Source organism: Zosterops lateralis (assembly GCF_965231275.1).
Source record: "Zosterops lateralis genome assembly, chromosome: 36".
NCBI lineage: Eukaryota > Metazoa > Chordata > Aves > Passeriformes > Zosteropidae > Zosterops > Zosterops lateralis.
Genome location: NC_139796.1, coordinates 1323896 through 1341505, shown reverse-complemented (window position 1 = coordinate 1341505; position 17610 = coordinate 1323896). Strand labels below are relative to the sequence as shown.

The window sequence follows — 17610 nt, the reverse complement described above, 5'->3', positions numbered from 1 at the left end:
GCTCTGACCCCTCCCAGTCCAGTTTCTATTCACAAATAAAGTTTCTATTTTTATTTTTAAATTTAAATGGGTTTTATTGTCATTTTTTGGGGGGTTTCGGGGGGATTTGGAGCCCCCCAGAGCCCCCTGAGTTCCCAAAATTCCCATCCCAGGACACCCAACCCCAGAGGGACGAGCTCTGACCCCTCACAGTCCAGTTTCTACTCACAAATAAAGTTTCTATTTTTATTTTTAAATTTTAATGGCCTTTTTTGTTTTTTTTTTCGGGGGGATATTTTCAGGATATATTTGGGCTATTTTTGGTGGGGGCTCCCTGCAGGGATTTGGAGTCATTGTTGGGTTATTTTCAGGTTATTTTGGGGATATTTTTTGGGATAATTTTGGGATGTTTTGGGGATATTTTGGGGGACATTTTGGGATATTTTTGGGATGTTTTGGGGACATTTTGGGATATTTTTGGGATGTTTTTGGGGTTCACAGCTCGTCGTGCTCCTCGTGCAGGGCCGGGGGCTCTCTGCAGGGTTTGAGGATATTTTCAGGATATTTTTGGGGACATTTTGGGACATTTTTGGGATGTTTTTGGGGTTCACAGCTCGTCGTGCTCCTCGTGCAGGGCCGGGGGCTCCCTGCAGGGTTTGGGGATATTTTCAGGATATTTTCAGGATAGTTTGGGTTCGTTTGGGGATATTTTCAAGGTATTTTCTGGGATATTTTTGGGACATTTTGGGGATACTTTGGGGATATTTTTGGGGATATTTTTGGGATATTTTGGGGTGTTTTGGGGTTTCACAGCTCGTCGTGCTCCTCGTGCAGGGCCGGGGGCTCCCTGCAGGGTTTGGGGATATTTCTGGGGATATTTTTGGGGACATTTTGGGATATTTTTGGGATGTTTTGGGGACATTTTGGGATATTTTTGGGGACATTTTAGGACATTTTTGGGGTGTTTTGGGGTTCACAGCTCGTCGTGCTCCTCGTGCAGGGCGGGGGGCTCCCTGCAGGCCGCGGGGGTCTCCAGCTCCAGCAGGTACTCGCAGCGACTCGGCTCCGCCGCCGCCGTCACTGAGGTGTCTGCGCCGCACCTGAGCCTCACCTGGGGACACACAGGGGACAGGTGACACAGGGGACACACCTGAGACACACCTGGGACACCTGAGACACACTTGAGACACATGGAGACACCTGAACACACCTGAGACACACCTGAGACACCTGGGACACACCTGGGGACACACCTGGGACACACCTGGGGACACACCTGGGGACACACCTGGGGACACACCTGGGACACACCTGGGACACACCTGGGGACACACCTGGAGACACACCTGGGGACACCTGAGATACCTGAGACACACCTGAACACACCTGAGACACACCTGAGACACCTGGGACACACCTGGGACACACCTGGGACACACCTGGGACACACCTGGGGACACACCTGGGGACACCTGGGACACACCTGGGGACACACCTGGAGACACACCTGGGGACACCTGAGATACCTGAGACACACCTGAACACACCTGAGACACACCTGGGACACACCTGGGACACACCTGGGGACACACCTGGGACACACCTGGGACACACCTGGGGACACACCTGGGACACACCTGGGACACACCTGGGGACACCTGAGATACCTGAGACACACCTGAACACACCTGAGACACACCTGGGACACACTTGAGACACACCTGAGACACACTTGGAACACACACCTGAACCACACCTGGGGATGGGACAGGGACACACCTGAACACACCTGACACACCTGGGACACACCTGGGGACACACCTGAGCCACACCTGGACACACAAGGAGGCAGGTGACACAGGTGACACAAGGCTGACACACAGGTGACACTGAGCTCACACAGGTGACAGGTGACACAGGAGGTGCCAAGACATGATGACACAGGTGACACACAGGTGACACTGAGCTCACAGAGATGACACAGGTGACACGGGGAGGTGACACACAGGTGACACACAGGTGACACAGGTGACACACAGGTGACAGGTGACACACACAGGTGACACACAGATGATGACAGAGGTGACAGGTGACACAGGTGACAGGTGACACTGAGCTCACACAGGTGACACACAGGTGACACACAGGTGACACACACAGGTGACACAGGCGACACAGCTGATAATAGATGATGACACAGGTGACAGATGACATACAGGTGACAGGTGACACACACAGGTGACACAGGTGACACAGATCATGACACACAGGTAACACAGGTGACACACAGATGATGACAGAGGTGACAGGTGACACACACAGGTGACACACAGGTGACACTCAGGTGACACAGATGACACACACAGGTGACAGGTGACACACACAGGTGACACACACAGGTGACAGGTGACACTGAGCTCACACAGGTGACACAGATGATGACACAGGTGACACACAGGTAACACAGGTGACCCCCAGGTGACACTCACGGTGGTGGCCCTGTTCGGGCCCTGCCAGCAGCCGGTTCCACCCTCGTATTTCTGGGCTGAGAATTTGTCACCTTCGGGCCCCGCCCACGAGCCCCAAACCCTGCGGGGGGGGACAGGGGTCAGGTGACACCTGGGGGACACCTGGATATGTCAGGTGACACCTGGGGGGGGGGGTCAGGTGACACCTGGGGGGGGGGTCAGGTGATACTGGGGAGGGGTCATGGGGGGCGTCAGGTGACAATGAGGGGGTCAGGTGACAATGGGGGACACCTGGGGGGGTCAGATGACACCTGGGGGGGGTCAGGTGACACCTGGGGGGGGTCATGGGGGGGTCAGGTGACACCTAGAGGGGGTCAGGTGACACCAGGGGACACCTGGGATGGTCAGGTGACACTGGGGTGGGGTCAGGTGACACCTGGGGAGGGGTCATGGGGGGGGTCATGTGACACCTAGAGGGGTCAGGTGACACTGGGTGACACTGGGGTGGGGTCAGGTGACACCTGGGGGGGGGTCAGGTGACACTGGGATGGTCAGGTGACACCTGGAGGCATCAGGTGACACTGAGGGGGGATCATGTGACATCAAGAGGGGTCAGGTGACACCCGGGGCTGTCCCCAAGTGTCCCCAGGGTGATTTTTGGGGTCCCTGAGGGGACTTTTGGGGTCCTCGGATGCATTTTTGGGGTCCCCAGGACGAGTTTTGGGATTTTTGGATTTTTTGGGGGGTCCCCAGGGGAGTTTTTGGGGTCCCCAGGGTGATTTTTGGGATTTGGGGGGTTGTTTCAGGGTCCTCACGGTGGTTTTGGGGGATTTTTTGGGTTCCCCAGGGTGATTTTGGATTTTTGGGGGGTTTTGGGGAGGTTTGGGGGGTCCCCAGGCTGATTTCTGGGGGGGGATTGGGGTATTTAGGGGTCCCAAGGACAATTTTTGGGTTCCCCGGGGTGATTTGGGGTATTTTGGGATCCTCAGGGTGGATTTTGGGTCCCTCAGGGCAAGTTGGGGGATTTTGGGGTGTGTTTTGGGGTGATTTTGGGTGTTTTGGGGTGTTTTGGGGTGTTTTGGGGGTGATTTGGGGTATGTTTGGGGTCCCCAGGGTGGATTTTGGGTCCCCCAGGGTGATTTAGGGTATTTTGGGGTGCCCGGGGGGGGTTTTGGGGTCCCCAGGGTGCTCTGGGGTGTGTTTTGGGGTGGGTTTGGAGTATTTTGGGGTGATTTGGGGTGAGCTTTGGGGTATTTTGGGGTATTTTGGGGTGATTTGGGGTGTTTTGGGGTGCCCAGGGTGGGGTTTGGGATCCCCAGGGTGCTTTGGGGTGTGTTTTGGGGTGATTTTGGGTGTTTTGGGATATTTTGGGGTGGGTTTGGGAGTATTTTGGGGTATTTTGGGGTATTTTGGGGTGTTTTGGGGTGATTTGGGGTGGGTTTTGGGGTGTTTTGGAGTGTTTTGGAGTCCCCAGGGTGGATTTGGGGTTTCCCAGGGGTATTTTGAGGTGCCCAGGATGATTTTTGGGTCCCCCAGGGGTGTTTTGGGGTATTTTGGGGGTGATTTGGGGTCTGTTTGGGGTGCCCAGGGTGTGTTTTGGGGTATTTTGGGGTATTTGGGGGTATTTGGGGTATTTGGGGGGTATTTTGGGGTGTCTGACCCCAGGCTGGTCTCGGCGCCGCCGTTTTTGGGTCTCTGAGTGACGCGCTGGAAGGGGCAGAGCCGGTACAGGTACCTGGGGAGGGGGAAATGGGGGTCAAAACCACCCCAAAAACAGCCCCAGGACCCCCAAAAACATCCCCTGGAGCCCCAAAATCACCCACAGCCCCCTCAGGACCCCCCCAAGCTCCAAAAATATCCCCAGGACCCCCAAACCCCAAAAGCTTCCCCAGGATCCCCCAAACCCCCCACGACCCTCTCAGGACCCCCCCAAACCCCAAAAATATCCCCAGAACCCCCAAAAAATGTCCCCAGGACCCCCCAAATTCCCCACAGCCCCCTCAGGACCTAAAACGTCCCCAGGACCCCCCAAACCATCCCAGAAATGTCCCCAAGACCCCCAAAAATGTCCCCAGGACCCCCCAAAACCCCCCACAGCCCCCTCAGGAACCCCCCAAACCCCAAAACCTCCCCAGGACCCCCCAAAATCCCCTCAAAACCCCCAAATCCCCCCCCAAAATCCCCAAAACCTCCCCAAATCCCCCAATTCCCCCCCAGGACCCCCCAAAATGCCCCCAAAATCCCCCAAATCCCCTCAGGACCCCCCCAAAATCCCCAAATTCCCCCCAAACCTCCCCAAATTTTCTCCAAAATCCCCCAAATTCTCCCCAAATTCCCCAAATTCTCCCCAAATCCCCCCCAATCCCTCCCCAAATGATAAAATTTCACCCAAATCACCCCCCAAATCCCCTCAGGACCCCCCAAACCTCCCCAAATTTTCTCCAAAGTCCCCCAAAATCCCCTAAATCCTCCTAAAATCCCCCCCAAGACCCCCCCAAATCCCCCCAAAACCCCCCAAAATCCCCAAATTTCCCCCAAAATCCCCTCAGGACCCCCTAAAATCCCCCCCAAATCCCCAAATTTCCCCCAAAATCCCATCCAGGACCCCCCAAAATCCCCCCAAAATCCCCAAATCCCCCCCCAAAATCTCCAGATTCCCCCAAAACCTCCCAAAAAATCCCCAAATTTGCCCTCAAAGTCCCCCCAAAATCCCCCAAATCCCCCCCAAACCTCCCCAAATCTTCCCAAAATCCCCCCAAATCCCCTCAGGACCCCCCAAAATCCCCCCAAATCCCCCCCCCAAAGTCTCCAGATTCCCCTAAAACCTCCCAAAAATCCCCAAATTTGCCCTCAAAATCCCCCCAAAATCCCCCAAATCCCCCCAAATTCCTCCAAATTCCCCCCCAAACCTCCCCCAAATCTCCCCCAGATCCCCCAAAATCCCCCCCAGGATCCCCCAAAATCCCCAACCCCCCAAAAATCCTCCCCAGGACCCCCCAAATTTTCTCCAAAATCCCCTAAATCCTCCCAAAATCCCCCCAGGACCCCCCAGTTTCCCCCCAAACCTCCCCCAAAATCCCCAAATCCCCCCCAAACCTCCCCAAATTTTCTCCAAAATCCCCCAAAATCCCCTAAATCCGCCCAAAATCCCCCCAAATCCCCTCAAGACCCCCCAAAATCCCCCAAAATCCCCCCAAACCCGTCACGGACTCGCTGGTGCCCAGCTCCCAGCACTGGTTGTACAGGTAAGAAAATTCCCCTTCAGGACCAAAATCCAGCCCCAGTTCCAGCTCCAGGGCCCTGGGGAGACAAAATTTGGGCTCAGGGGGGTCCCCAAAACCCTCCCAGACCCTCCCCCCAAAAAAATTCCCCCCAAAAAACCCCCCCCAGAGCCTCAAACCCCAAAAATTCCTGCTGGGAATGAGGGAAACTGAGGCACGGGGGGGTAAAGGGGGTTTGGGGGTTTTCAGGGAGGAATTTTGGGGTCCTGGGGCAGATTTTGGGGTCCCTCGGGTGATTTTTGGGGTCCCCGAGGTGATTTTTGGGGTTCTTGGGGAGGATTTTGGGGTCCCTGAGGTGATTTTTGGGGTCCCTGGGGAAGTTTTGGGGTTTCCAGGGAGGATTTTGGGGTCCCTCAGGTGATTTTTGGGGTCCTTGGGGAGGGTTTTGGGGTTTTGGGGTAGTTTTTGGGTCCCCAAGGTGGGTTTTGGGGTCCCTCAGGTGATTTTTGGGGTCCTGGGGCAGATTTTGGGGTCCTTGAGGAGGATTTTGGGGTCCCTCAGGTGATTTTTGGGGTCCTGGGATGGATTTTGGGGTCTTTGGGGAAGATTTGGGGTCCTTGGGGAAGTTTTGGGGTCCCCAAGGTGGGTTTTGGGGTCCCTGAGGAGGATTTTGGGGTTCTTGGGGAGGATTTTGGGGTCCCCCAGGTGATTTTTGGGGTCCTGGGGCAGATTTTGGGGTCCTGGGATGGATTTTGGGGTCCCTCAGGTGATTTTTGGGGTTCCTGGGGGAGATTTTGGGGTCCTTGGGGAAGTTTTGGGGTCCTCAGGGTGGATTTTGGGGCTTCTCAGGTGATTTTTGGGGTCCTGGGGCAGATTTTGGGGTCCCCAAGGTGGATTTTAGGGTCATGGGGAAGATTTTGGGGTCCAGGGGGAAGTTTTGGGCTCCCTGGGGTGATTTTTGGAGTCCCAGGTCAGTTTTTTCGGGTCCCAGGGCAGTTTTTGGAATCCTCGAGGTGATTTTTGGGGTCCCTAAGATGATTCTGGGCTCCCCAATGTGATTTTTGGGGTCCTAGGCCAGTTTAGGAGGTCCCAGGTCAGTTTTTGGGGTCCCCAGGTCAGTTTTTGGGGTCCCTGAGATAATTTTTAGGGTCCTTGAGGTGATTTTTTGGGTCCCAGATCAGTTTTTAGTGTCCTCAAGGTGATTTTTGGGGTCCCAGGGCAGTTTTTGGGGTCCCTGAGATAATTTTTGGGGTCCCAGGTCAGTTTTTGGGGGTCCCAGGTCAGTTTTCAGTGTCCTCAATGTGATTTTTGGGGTCCCAGGTCAGTTTTTTGGGGTCCCAGATCAGTTTTCAGTGTCCTCAACGTGATTTTTGGGGTCCCAGGGGAGATTTTGGGGTCCCCCACCTGATCCCCTCCTCGGCCTCTTTCAGCTCCCGCTCGGCCGCGGCCAAATCGTCCCGAGCCTGTTGGGCGGCTGGGGAGGGGGAAAAAAGGGGTCAGAACCCCCAAAAACACCCCAAATCATCCTAAACCACCCCAAAAATGGGCTCAGCACCCCCAAAAACCCCCAAACCCCCTCTGAGCCCCCCAAAATGGGGATAAGCCCCCCCAAAATCAGCCCCAAATCGTCCCGAGCCTGTTGGGCGGCTGGGGAGGGGAAAAGAGGGGTCAGAACCCCCCAAAAACACCCCAAATCATCCTAAACCACCCCAAAAATGGGCTCAGCACCCCCAAAAAACCCCCAAACCCCCCAAAAACGGGACAAACCCCCCAAAATCGGCCCCAAATCGTCCCGAGCCTGTTGGGCGGCTGGGGAGGGGGAAAAGGGGGTCAGAACCCCCCAAAAACACCCCAAATCATCCTAAACCACCCCAAAAATGGGATCAGCACCCCCAAAAATGGGCTCAGCACCCCAAAAAACTCCCAAACCCCCCCAAAAACCGGGACAAACCCCCCAAAATCGGCCCCAAATCGTCCCGAGGGTGTTGGAGGGGGAAAGAGGGGTCAGAACCCCCCAAAAAAACATCCAAAAAAACCCCCCAAAACCCACCCAGAACCTCCCAAATTTCCCCCAAACCCTCCCCAGGACCCCCCAAATCCCCCCAAAGCCCCCAAATACCCCCCTGGACCCCCCAAATTTCCCCTAAATCTCCCCCAAAACACCCCAAATCCCCGCAAATCTCCCCCCCAAATACCCCCCAGGACCCCCCCAAATCCCCCCAAATTCCCCCAAAAAACTCCCCAAAACCCTTCCAGGACCCCCCCAATCCCCCCAAACCCCCCCCCCAGGACCCCCCAAATTCCACCAAAACCCCTCCAGGACCCCCCAAACCCCTCCAGGACCCCCCAAAATCCCCCCAGATTTCCCCCAAATCTCCCCAAACGCCTCCAGGGCTCCCCCAGGACCCCCCAAATCCTCCCCAGAACCCCCTAAATTCCCCCAACTCCCTCCAGGACCCCCCAGATCCTCGCCAAACCCCCCCATAATCCCCCAAAACGCCCCCAGGACCCCCCAAATCCCCCCAAATCCTCCCCAGGGACCCCCAAATTCCCCCCCAAAACCCCCCAAATCCCCCCTCAAATCCCCCCAGAACCCCCCAAATTTCCTCCAAAACCCCCAAATCTCCCCCCCCCAAAAAAAACCCAAAAACCTTCCAGGACACCCCAAATCCTCCCCAGGACCCCCCAAACCCCCCCAAAAACCCTCCAAAACCCCCCAGTTTCCCCCAGGTTTTCCCCAAAGTCCCCCAGGATCCCCCAAATCCCCTCCAAACCCCCCCCCAAAACCCTTTCAGGACCCCCCAAATCTCCCCCAAATCCCCCCAGGACCCCCAAACCCCCCCAAATCCCCCCTAAACCCCCACAGGACTCCCCAAATTTCCCCTAAATCTCCCCTGAAACACCCCAAATCTCCCCCCAAATCCCCCCCAGGACCCCCCAAATCCCCCCACAAAACTCCCCAAAACCCTTCCAGGACCCCCCAAATCCCCCTCAGACCCCTCCAGCACCCCCCAAACCTCCCCAAATCCACCCCACGACCCCCCAAATCCCCCAAATCCCTTCCAGGACCCCCAAAAAACCCCCCAGGACCCCCCAAATACCCATCAGGACCCCCCAAATCCCCCCAATCTTCCCCCAAATCCTCCCCAGGATCCCCCAAATCCCCCCAAAATCCCCCCAAATTTCCCCCAAATCCCCCCAGGACCCTCCAAATCCCCCCAAAATCCCCCCAAATCCCCCCCAAATCCCCCCACCATCGATCAGGGCCTGGGTGGCCTCGTCAAAGGGCGGCTCCTCCTGGGGGGGCCCCTCCCCCTCCTGGGGGGGCACCTGGGGGGGCACCTGTGTGGGGGGGAGGGGAGGGGTCAGGGGGGTCCCCACCCCAAAAATTCTGGGGGTTCAGGGAGGGGAGACCCCAAAATTTGTTCCCTAAACCCAAATTTTGCCACATTTTGGGGGGTTTTTCACCCTTGGGGGGGCAAATTTTGGGGTCCCACCCCCCAAAATTGGGAAAATCCCCCCAAATTTGGGGTCCCACCCCCTGAAATTAAAATTTGGGACCCCTCCCCATAAATTTGGGGTTTGAGACCCCCCAAAAATTTGGGATTTACCCAAAAATTTGTTCCCTAAACCCAAATTTTGCCACATTTTGGGGGGATTTTCATCATTGGGGGGCAAAATTTGGGGTCCCACCCCCCAAAATTGGGGTCCCACCCCCTGAAATTCAAGTTTGGGACCCTCCCCAATAATTTGGGGTACAAAGACCCCCCAAAATTTGGGAAATTCCCCCCAAAAATTGGGAAATCCCCCCAAAATTTGGGGTCCCACCCCCGTGAAATTCAAGTTTGGGACCCTCCCCAAAAATTTGGGGTTTGGGACCCCCCAAAAATTTGGGATTTACCCCAAAATTTGTTCCCTAAACCCAAATTTTGCCACATTTTGGGGGGATTTTCATCATTGGGGGGACAAAATTTGGGGTCCCACCCCCCAAAATTGGGAAAATCCCCCAAAATTTGGGGTCCCACCCCCCTGAAATTAAAATTTGGGACCCTCCCCATAAATTTGGGGTTTGAGACCCCCCAAAATTTGGGATTTACCCAAAAATTTGTTCCCTAAACCCAAATTTTGCCACATTTTGGGGGGATTTTCATCATTGGGGGGCAAAATTTGGGGTCCCACCCCCAAAATTGGGGTCCCACCCCCTGAAATTAAAGTTTGGGACCCTCCCCAATAATTTGGGGTTTGGGGACCCCCCAAAAATTGGGGTTTAGGGAGGGGGGACCCCAAAATTTCCCCCCCATTTCCTTTATCCTCATCCAGGGGGGGCTCAAACCCCAAATTTGGGGTTTGGGACCCCCCAAAAATTGGGAAATTCCCCAAAAAATTGGGAAAATTCCCCCCAAAAATTGGGAAAATCTCCCCAAAATTTGGGGTCCCACCCCCGTGAAATTCAAGTTTGGGACCCTCCCCAAAAATTTGGGGTTTGAGACCCCCCAAAAATTTGGGATTTACCCCAAAATTTGTTCCCTAAACCCAAATTTTGCCACATTTTGGGGGGTTTTTCATCATTGGGGGGACAAAATTTGGGGTCCCACCCCCCAAAATTGGGAAAATCCCCCAAAATTTGGGGTCCCACCCCCCTAAAATTAAAGTTTGGGACCCTCCCCATAAATTTGGGGGTTGGGGACCCCCCAAAAATTTGGGAAATTCCCCCAAAAATTGGGAAAATCTCCCCAAAATTTGGGGTCCCACCCACCTGAAATTAAAGTTTGGGACCCTCCCCAAAAATTTGGGGTTTGGGACCCCCCAAAAATTTGGGAAATTCCCCCAAAAATTGGGAAATTCCCCCCAAAACTGAAGTCCCACCCCCCAAAATTTGGGTCCCACCCCCCTAAAATTAAAGTTTGGGACCCTCCCCATAAATTTGGGGTTCAGGACCCCCCAAAATTGAGGAAATCCCCCCAAAATTTGGGGTGTGGGACCCCCCAAAATTGGGAAATTCCCCCAAAAATTGGGAAAATCCCCCAAAATTTGGGGTCCCACCCCCCTGAAATTCAAGTTTGGGACCCTCCCCATAAATTTGGGGTTTGGGACCCCCCAAAAATTTGGGAAATTCCCCCAAAAATTGGGAAATTCCCCCCAAAACTGAAGTCCCACCCCCCAAAATTGGGGTCCCACCCCCCTAAAATTAAAGTTTGGGACCCTCCCCATAAATTTGGGGTTCAGGACCCCCCAAAATTGAGGAAAACCCCCCAAAATTTGGGGTGAGGGACCCCCCAAACCTGCTCAGGGCCTTCCTCCTCCTCCTCCTCCTCCTCCTCCTCCTCGGGCTCTTCCTCCTCCTCCTCCTCCTCGGGGGGGTTTTGGGGGGTCTCTGGGGGGCTCTGGGGGGGCTCAGGGGGGTCCTGGGACCCCAAAATTGGGGTGAGACCCCCCCAAAAAAACCCCTGAGACCCCTCCCCGAATTTTGGGGGATTTTTTTTCCTTTGAATTTGAGGGAAAATTCCCAAAATTTTGGGGATTTTCCACAAATTTTTGGGACCCCTCCCCAAATTCCAACCCCTCCAAAATCCCCAAATTTTGAGACCCCTCCTCAAATTTGAGCCCAAAAATTCTCCCCAAATTCCCCCCAAAATTTTGGGACCCCTCCCCAAATTCCAACCCCTCGAAAAATTCCCCAAATTTTGAGACCCTCCCCCTAAATTTGAGCCCCCCCAGACCCCTCCCCAAATTTTGAGGACCCCTCCCCTAATTTCGGGACCCCAAAATTTTCAGGACCCCTCCCCAAATTTGGGCTCCCCCCTCTGCAATTTCTTGAGACCCTCCCTCAAATTTTGGGACCCTCCCAAATTTTCAGGACCCCTCCCCAAATTTGGGATCCCCCTCCCCAAATTCCACCCCCACAGAACTCCCCAAATTTTGAGACCCTCCCCCAAATTTTGGGGACCCCTCCCCAAATTTTGGACCTTTCCACGTCCCCAAATCCCCCAATTTGGGTCTCCCAAACCCCCCCAAAACTTTTGGGACCCCTCCCCAAATTTGAGTTCCTTCCTCTCCAATTTTTTGAGACCCTCCCCCAAATTTGGGGACCCCTCCCCAAATTTTGGACCTTTCCAAGTCCCCAAATCCCCAAATTTGGGTCTCCCAGACCCCCCAAATTTTCAGGACCCCTCCCCAAATTTCAGGACCCCTCCCCAAATTTTCAGGACCCCCCTCCGAATTCTGGACCTTTCCAAGTCCCCAAATCCCCCAAATTTGGGTCCCCCAAACCCCCCCAAATTTCAGGACCCCTCCCCAAATTTTGAACCTCTCCAAGTCCCCAAATCCTCCCAGATTTTGGGAGACCCTTCCCCAAAATCTCCCCCATATTTTGAGACCCTCCCCCTAATTTGGACTCCCCCAAACCCTCCCCAAATTTTGGGGACCCCTCCCCAAATTTTCGGGACCCCTCCCCAAATTTTGGACCTTTCCACGTCCCCAAATCCCCCAAATTTGGGTCTCCCAAACCCCCCCAAAACTTTTGGGACCCCTCCCCAAATTTGGGCTCCCCTCTCTCCAATTTTTTGAGACCCTCCCCCAAATTTTGGGGACCCCTCCCAAATTTTCAGGACCCCTCCTCAAATTCTGGACCTTTCCAAGCCCCCAAATCCCCCAAATTTGGGTCCCCCAAACCCCCCAAATTTTTGGGACCCCTCCCCAAATTTTGAACCTCTCCAAGTCCCCCAAATCCTCCCAGATTTTGGGAGACCCTTCCTCAAAATCTCCCCCATATTTTGAGACCCTCCCCCTAATTTAGGCCCCCCAAACCCTCCCCAAATTTTGGGGACCCCTCCCAAATTTTCAGGACCCCTCCCCAAATTTTGGACCTTTCCAAGTCCCCAAATCCCCAAATTTGGAACCCCCAAACCCCCCAAAACTTTTGGGACCCCTCCCCAAATTTGGGCTCCTCCCCTCCAATTTCTTGAGACCCTCCCCCAAATTTTGGGGACCCCTCCCAAATTTTCAGGACCCCTCCCCAAATTTTGGACCTTTCCAAGCCCCCAAATCCCCCAAATTTGGGTCTCCCAGACCCCCCAGATTTTCAGGACCCCTCCCCAAATTTGGGATCCCCCTCCCCAAATTCCACCTCCACAGAACTCCCCCAAATTTTGAGACCCTCCCCCAAATTTTCAGGACCCCTCCCCAAATTTTGGACCTTTCCAAGTCCCCAAATCCCCCAAATTTGGGTCTCCCAGACCCCCCAGATTTTCAGGACCCCTCCCCAAATTTTGAACCTCTCCAAGTCCCCAAATCCTCCCAGATTTTGGGAGACCCTTCCCCAAATCTCCCCCATATTTTGAGACCCTCCCCCTAATTTGGACTCCCCCAAACCCTCCCAAATTTTGGGGACCCCCCCAAATTTTCAGGACCCCTCCCCAAATTTTGGACTTTTCCCAAGTCCCCAAATCCCCCAATTTGGGTCTCCCAGACCCCCCCAAATTTTGGGACCCCTCCCCAAATTTGAGCTCCCCCCCTCCAATTTCTTGAGACCCTCCCTCAAATTTTGGGACCTTCCCCTCAAATTTTGGGGACCCCTCCCCAAATTTTGGACCTTTCCAAGTCCCCAAATCCCCCAAATTTGGAACCCCCAAACCCCCCAAAATTTTTGGGATCCTCCCAAATTTTTGGGACCCCTCCCCAAATTTCAGGACCCCTCCCCAGATTTTTTGGGACCCCTCCCCAAATTTGAGTTTCCCCCTCCCCAAATTTGGGACCTTTGGCCGGAGCCGCTCCCGGATTTTTCCCCAAATTCTCTCCCGGAAAGTTCCGGAATCCACCGAATCCTCCGGGCCCAGGAGGGACTGAGGGAAACAAAATTTGGGGGATTTTTGGGGGTTTTTTGGAATTTTTGGAGGGATTTTTTTAAATTATTTGGGGGGGATTTTTGGGGGATTTTTAGAGATTTTTTTGGATTTTTTTGGGGATTTTTTTGGGATTTTTTTTGAATTTTTAGGGGATTTTTTTTTGAATTTTGGGGGATTTTTTTGGGAGATTTTGTGGATTTTTTTGGGATTTTTTTGGGATTTTTGGAGGGATTTTTTTTGGAATTTTGGGGAATTTTTGGGGAGATTTTATGGATTTTTTTGGGAGATTTTTGGGGAATTTTTGGGGAATTTTTTGGAATTTTGGGGATTTTTTTGGAGATTTTTTGGGAATTTTGGGGGATTTTTTGGGGGATTTTTTGGGATTTTTTTGGGATTTTTAGGGGATTTTTTTTGAATTTCTGGGGATTTTTTTTTTGAATTTTGGGGGATTTTTTGGGAGATTTTGTGGATTTTTTTGGAGATTTTTGGGGATTTTTTGGGGGATTTTGTGGATTTTTGGGAGATTTTTGGGGATTTTTTGGGAGATTTTGGGGATTTTTTGGGAGATTTTTTGGGAAATTTTTTTGGGAATTTTGGGGGATTTTTTGAGGATTTTTGGGGATTTTTTAAGGATTTTTTGGGGGAATTTTCAGAGGATTTTGGGGGTGTTTTTTTTGGAACTTTTGGGACTTTTTGGGAGGATTTTTGGGGGATTTTTGGGGGATTTTTTGGGGGATTTTTTTGGAATTTTGGGGGATTTTTTGGAGATTTTGGGATTTTTGGGAGATTTGGGGGGATTTTTTTTGGGAGATTTTTTGGGAATTTTGGGGGATTTTTTTGGGAGATTTTGGGAATTTTTTGGGAGATTTTGTGGATTTTTCGGGAATTTTTTGGATTTTTTGGGGGGATTTTTTTTGAATTTTGGGGGATTTTTGGGGGGATTTTTTTTTTTAATTTTTGGGGTTCTTTTTAGGGATTTTTTTGGGAATGTTTTGAGGGTTTTTTTGGAGTTTTTAACATTTTTTGCAATTTTTAGAGTGATTTTTGGGGGGATTTTTTTGAGGATTTTTGGGGATTTTGGGGGTTTTTTTGTAATTTTTGGAGGGATTTTTAAAAATTATTTGGGGGGGAATTTTGGGGGATTTTTTGGGGGATTTTTTGGATTTTTGGGGGATTTTTTGGGGGGGATTTTTTGGGGGGATTTTTGGGATTTTTTATGGGGATTTTTAAACAATTTTTCGCAATTTTTGGAGGGATTTTTGGCAGGATTTTTTGGTGGTTTTTGGTGATTTTTTGGTGACTTTTGGATATTTTTAAAGGATTTTTTAAAGGATTTTTTTTTGGGGATTTTTCAGGGATTTTTACGATTTTTTTCAATTATTGGAGTGATTTATTTTGGGGGGTTTTTTGGCAGCTTTTGGGGAATTTCTGGAGGATTTTTTTGGGATTTTTTGGGGATTTTGTGGAGTATTTTTTGTTTGTTTCTTGGGGATATTTTTGGGATTTTTTGAGATTTTTGGGGAAATTTTTTTTGAGATTTGGAGGTTTTTTTGCAATTTTTGGGGGGATTCTTTTTGATTTTTGGGGTTTTTTTCAGGGGAATTTTTTGGGGGGGACTTTTTTTGGGATTTTTTTTTTAGATTTTTGGGGGATTTTTAGCGATTTTTGGGGTTTTTTTGGGATTTCTGGGGAATTTTTTGGAATTTTTTTGAGATTTTTTGGGAGAATTTTGGGGGGATTTTTTGGGATGTTTTTGGGGGATTTTTTGGGATTTTGGGGGGGATTTTTTTGGATTTCTTGCAATTTTTGGGGGGGAATTTTGGGGAGATTTTTTGGGGGATTTTTTGGGGATATTTTTGGGGGGTTGGGGGATTTTGGGGGGTTTTTTTGGGGGTCTCACCTCAGTCTCAGCACCGTCCAGGCCGGGGTGGGCTCTGAGCTCAGCCAGGGTCACTCTGGGGGGGCACGGGGGGGTCAGGACCCCAAAATACCCAAAAATCCCCAAAATTCCCCCCAAAATCCCCCAATTTTTCCCCTAAATCCCCCAAAATCTCCAAAAATCCCCTTGGGACCCCCAAAAATCCCCCTGGGACCCCCAAAATCCCCCAAAAATCCCCCTGGGACCCCAAAATCCCCCCAAATCCCCCAAAAATCTCCCTGGGACCCCCAAAATTCCCCTGGGACCCCAAAATCACCCAAAATTTACCCCCAAAATCTACCTGGGACCCCCAAACCCCCTCCTGGGGACCCCCAAAAGCCCCAAAATCCCCTCCCAAACCCCCCCTGGGACCCCAAAATCCAACCCCAAAATCCCCAAAAATCCCCCAACCTCCCCAGGACCCCCCAAAATCCCCCCAAACCCTCCCAGGACCCCCAAACCCCCCCCAGGACCCCCAAATCCCCCAAATCTCTCCTTTGTCACCCTGGGGAGGGATTTTGAGAGATCCTGGGACAGATTTTGGGGGAATTTTGGAGGAAATTTGGGATTTTTTGGGGTTTCTGGAGTGGGGGAAAGACTCAGGACCCCCCAAAAAATCCCCAAATCATCTGGGGGACCCCAAAACCCTCCTGGGACCCCCAAATCCCCCCAGGGACCCCCTGCCCCACCGTCCATCCCCGTCCAGGTCGAGCTCAGCGAAGGTTTGTGTCGCTCCGGCCTCGTCCTGAGCCGCCTCTGCCGCCGCCCTCTGCTCTGCTGGGGGGATTGGGACCCCAAAACACACCCGGGGGACCCCAAAATACACTCAGGGACCCCAAAATCCCCCCCAGGACCCCCCAAAGTTCCCCCCGTTTGGTTCCGTTTGTGGCTGATACAAAAAAAACTAAAAAATCCCCCAAAAAATCCCCCAAAAAATCCTAAAAAATCCCCAAAAATCCTTCAGGACCCCAAAAAGTTCTTCAGGGACTAAAAGAACCTTTCAGGGACCCCCAAAATCCCCCCCAGGACCCCCCAAATTCCCCCAATTTGGTTCCGTTTGTGGTTGACGCAAAAAATCCCTAAAAAAATCCTAAAAAATCCTAAAAAATCCACAAAAATCCTTCAAGGACCCCAAAATTCACTCAGGGACCCCCACATTCAATCAGGGAGCCCAAAAATCCCCCCAGGACCCCCCAAAATTCCTCCCATTTTGTTCCATCTGTGGCCGCCCCAAAAAATCCTAAAAAAATCCCCAAAAAAACCCTAAAAAAGTCCTAAAAAACCCCCAAAAATCCTTCATGACCCCAAAAAGTCCTTCAGGGACTAAAAGAACCTTTCAGGGACCCCCAAAATCCCCCCCGGACCCCCCAAATCTCCCCCAATTTGGTTCCGTCTGTGGCCACCCTAAAAAATCCCCAAAAAAACCCTAAAAAAATCCTAAAAAAATCCCAAAAAATCCTAAAAAATTCCCAAAAATCCTGCAGGACCCCCAAAATTCACTCGGGGAGCTCAAAATTCACTCAGGGAACCCAAATTTAATTAGGGAGCCCAAAAATCCCCCCCAGGACCCCCCAAATTTCCCCCCATTTGGTTCTGTCTGTGGCTGACACAAAAAATCCTAAAAAAATTCCCCAAAAAATCCCCAAAAAATCCTAAAAAAAACCCAACTAAAAACCTCCTAAAAATAAAAAAAAAAACCTCAAAAAATCCCTAAAAAATCTAAAAAAAAAAAACCCTAAAAACCCCCAAAAAACCCGTAAAAATAATTAAATAATCCTAAAAAATCCTAGAAAAAAACCCCAAAAAAACATAAAAAAATTTCCCAAAAAATCCTAAAACCCCCCAAAACCCCCCAAACCCCCCAAAATGCCCCAAATTCCCCCAAATTCACCCCAAAATTCCCATTTTCACCTCCTCATTTCCTCCTGTGTTCGTCCCTGGCCGCCCGTTCGGGTCCTTCCCAAAACCCCCCAAAAATCCCTAAAAAATCCTTAAAAACCCCCAAAAATCCCTAAAAAAAATTTAAAAAATTCTCCAAAAATCCTAAAAAAAACACCTTAAAAAAATCCTCCTAAAACCCCTAAAAACTCCTCAAAAAACCCTAAAGAAACACCCTAAAAATTTAAAAAAATTCTTAAAAAAAACCCTAAAAAAATCGTAAAAAAATAAAAAAAAATCCT

At 51.4% G+C, this 17610-nt stretch overlaps 1 protein-coding gene across 1 annotated transcript in view; it reads right to left on the bottom strand.

Annotated features, from left to right (window-relative positions):
• Positions 1-211: 211 nt before the first annotated feature.
• The window catches only part of PRKCSH (PRKCSH beta subunit of glucosidase II), a 30301-nt gene continuing 12902 nt past the window's right edge, over positions 212-17610 (bottom strand). The window contains exons 8-17 of the mRNA XM_083881995.1: positions 16120-16204; positions 15413-15467; positions 13423-13509; positions 10951-11073; positions 8923-9010; positions 7073-7142; positions 5658-5747; positions 4108-4182; positions 2469-2568; positions 212-1090 (exon numbers count right to left, since the gene is read on the bottom strand). Of these exons, the coding sequence (XP_083738121.1) occupies positions 953-1090; positions 2469-2568; positions 4108-4182; positions 5658-5747; positions 7073-7142; positions 8923-9010; positions 10951-11073; positions 13423-13509; positions 15413-15467; positions 16120-16204 (911 nt within the window). The 3' untranslated portion in view covers positions 212-952. The remainder of the gene's footprint in view (positions 1091-2468; positions 2569-4107; positions 4183-5657; positions 5748-7072; positions 7143-8922; positions 9011-10950; positions 11074-13422; positions 13510-15412; positions 15468-16119; positions 16205-17610) is intronic.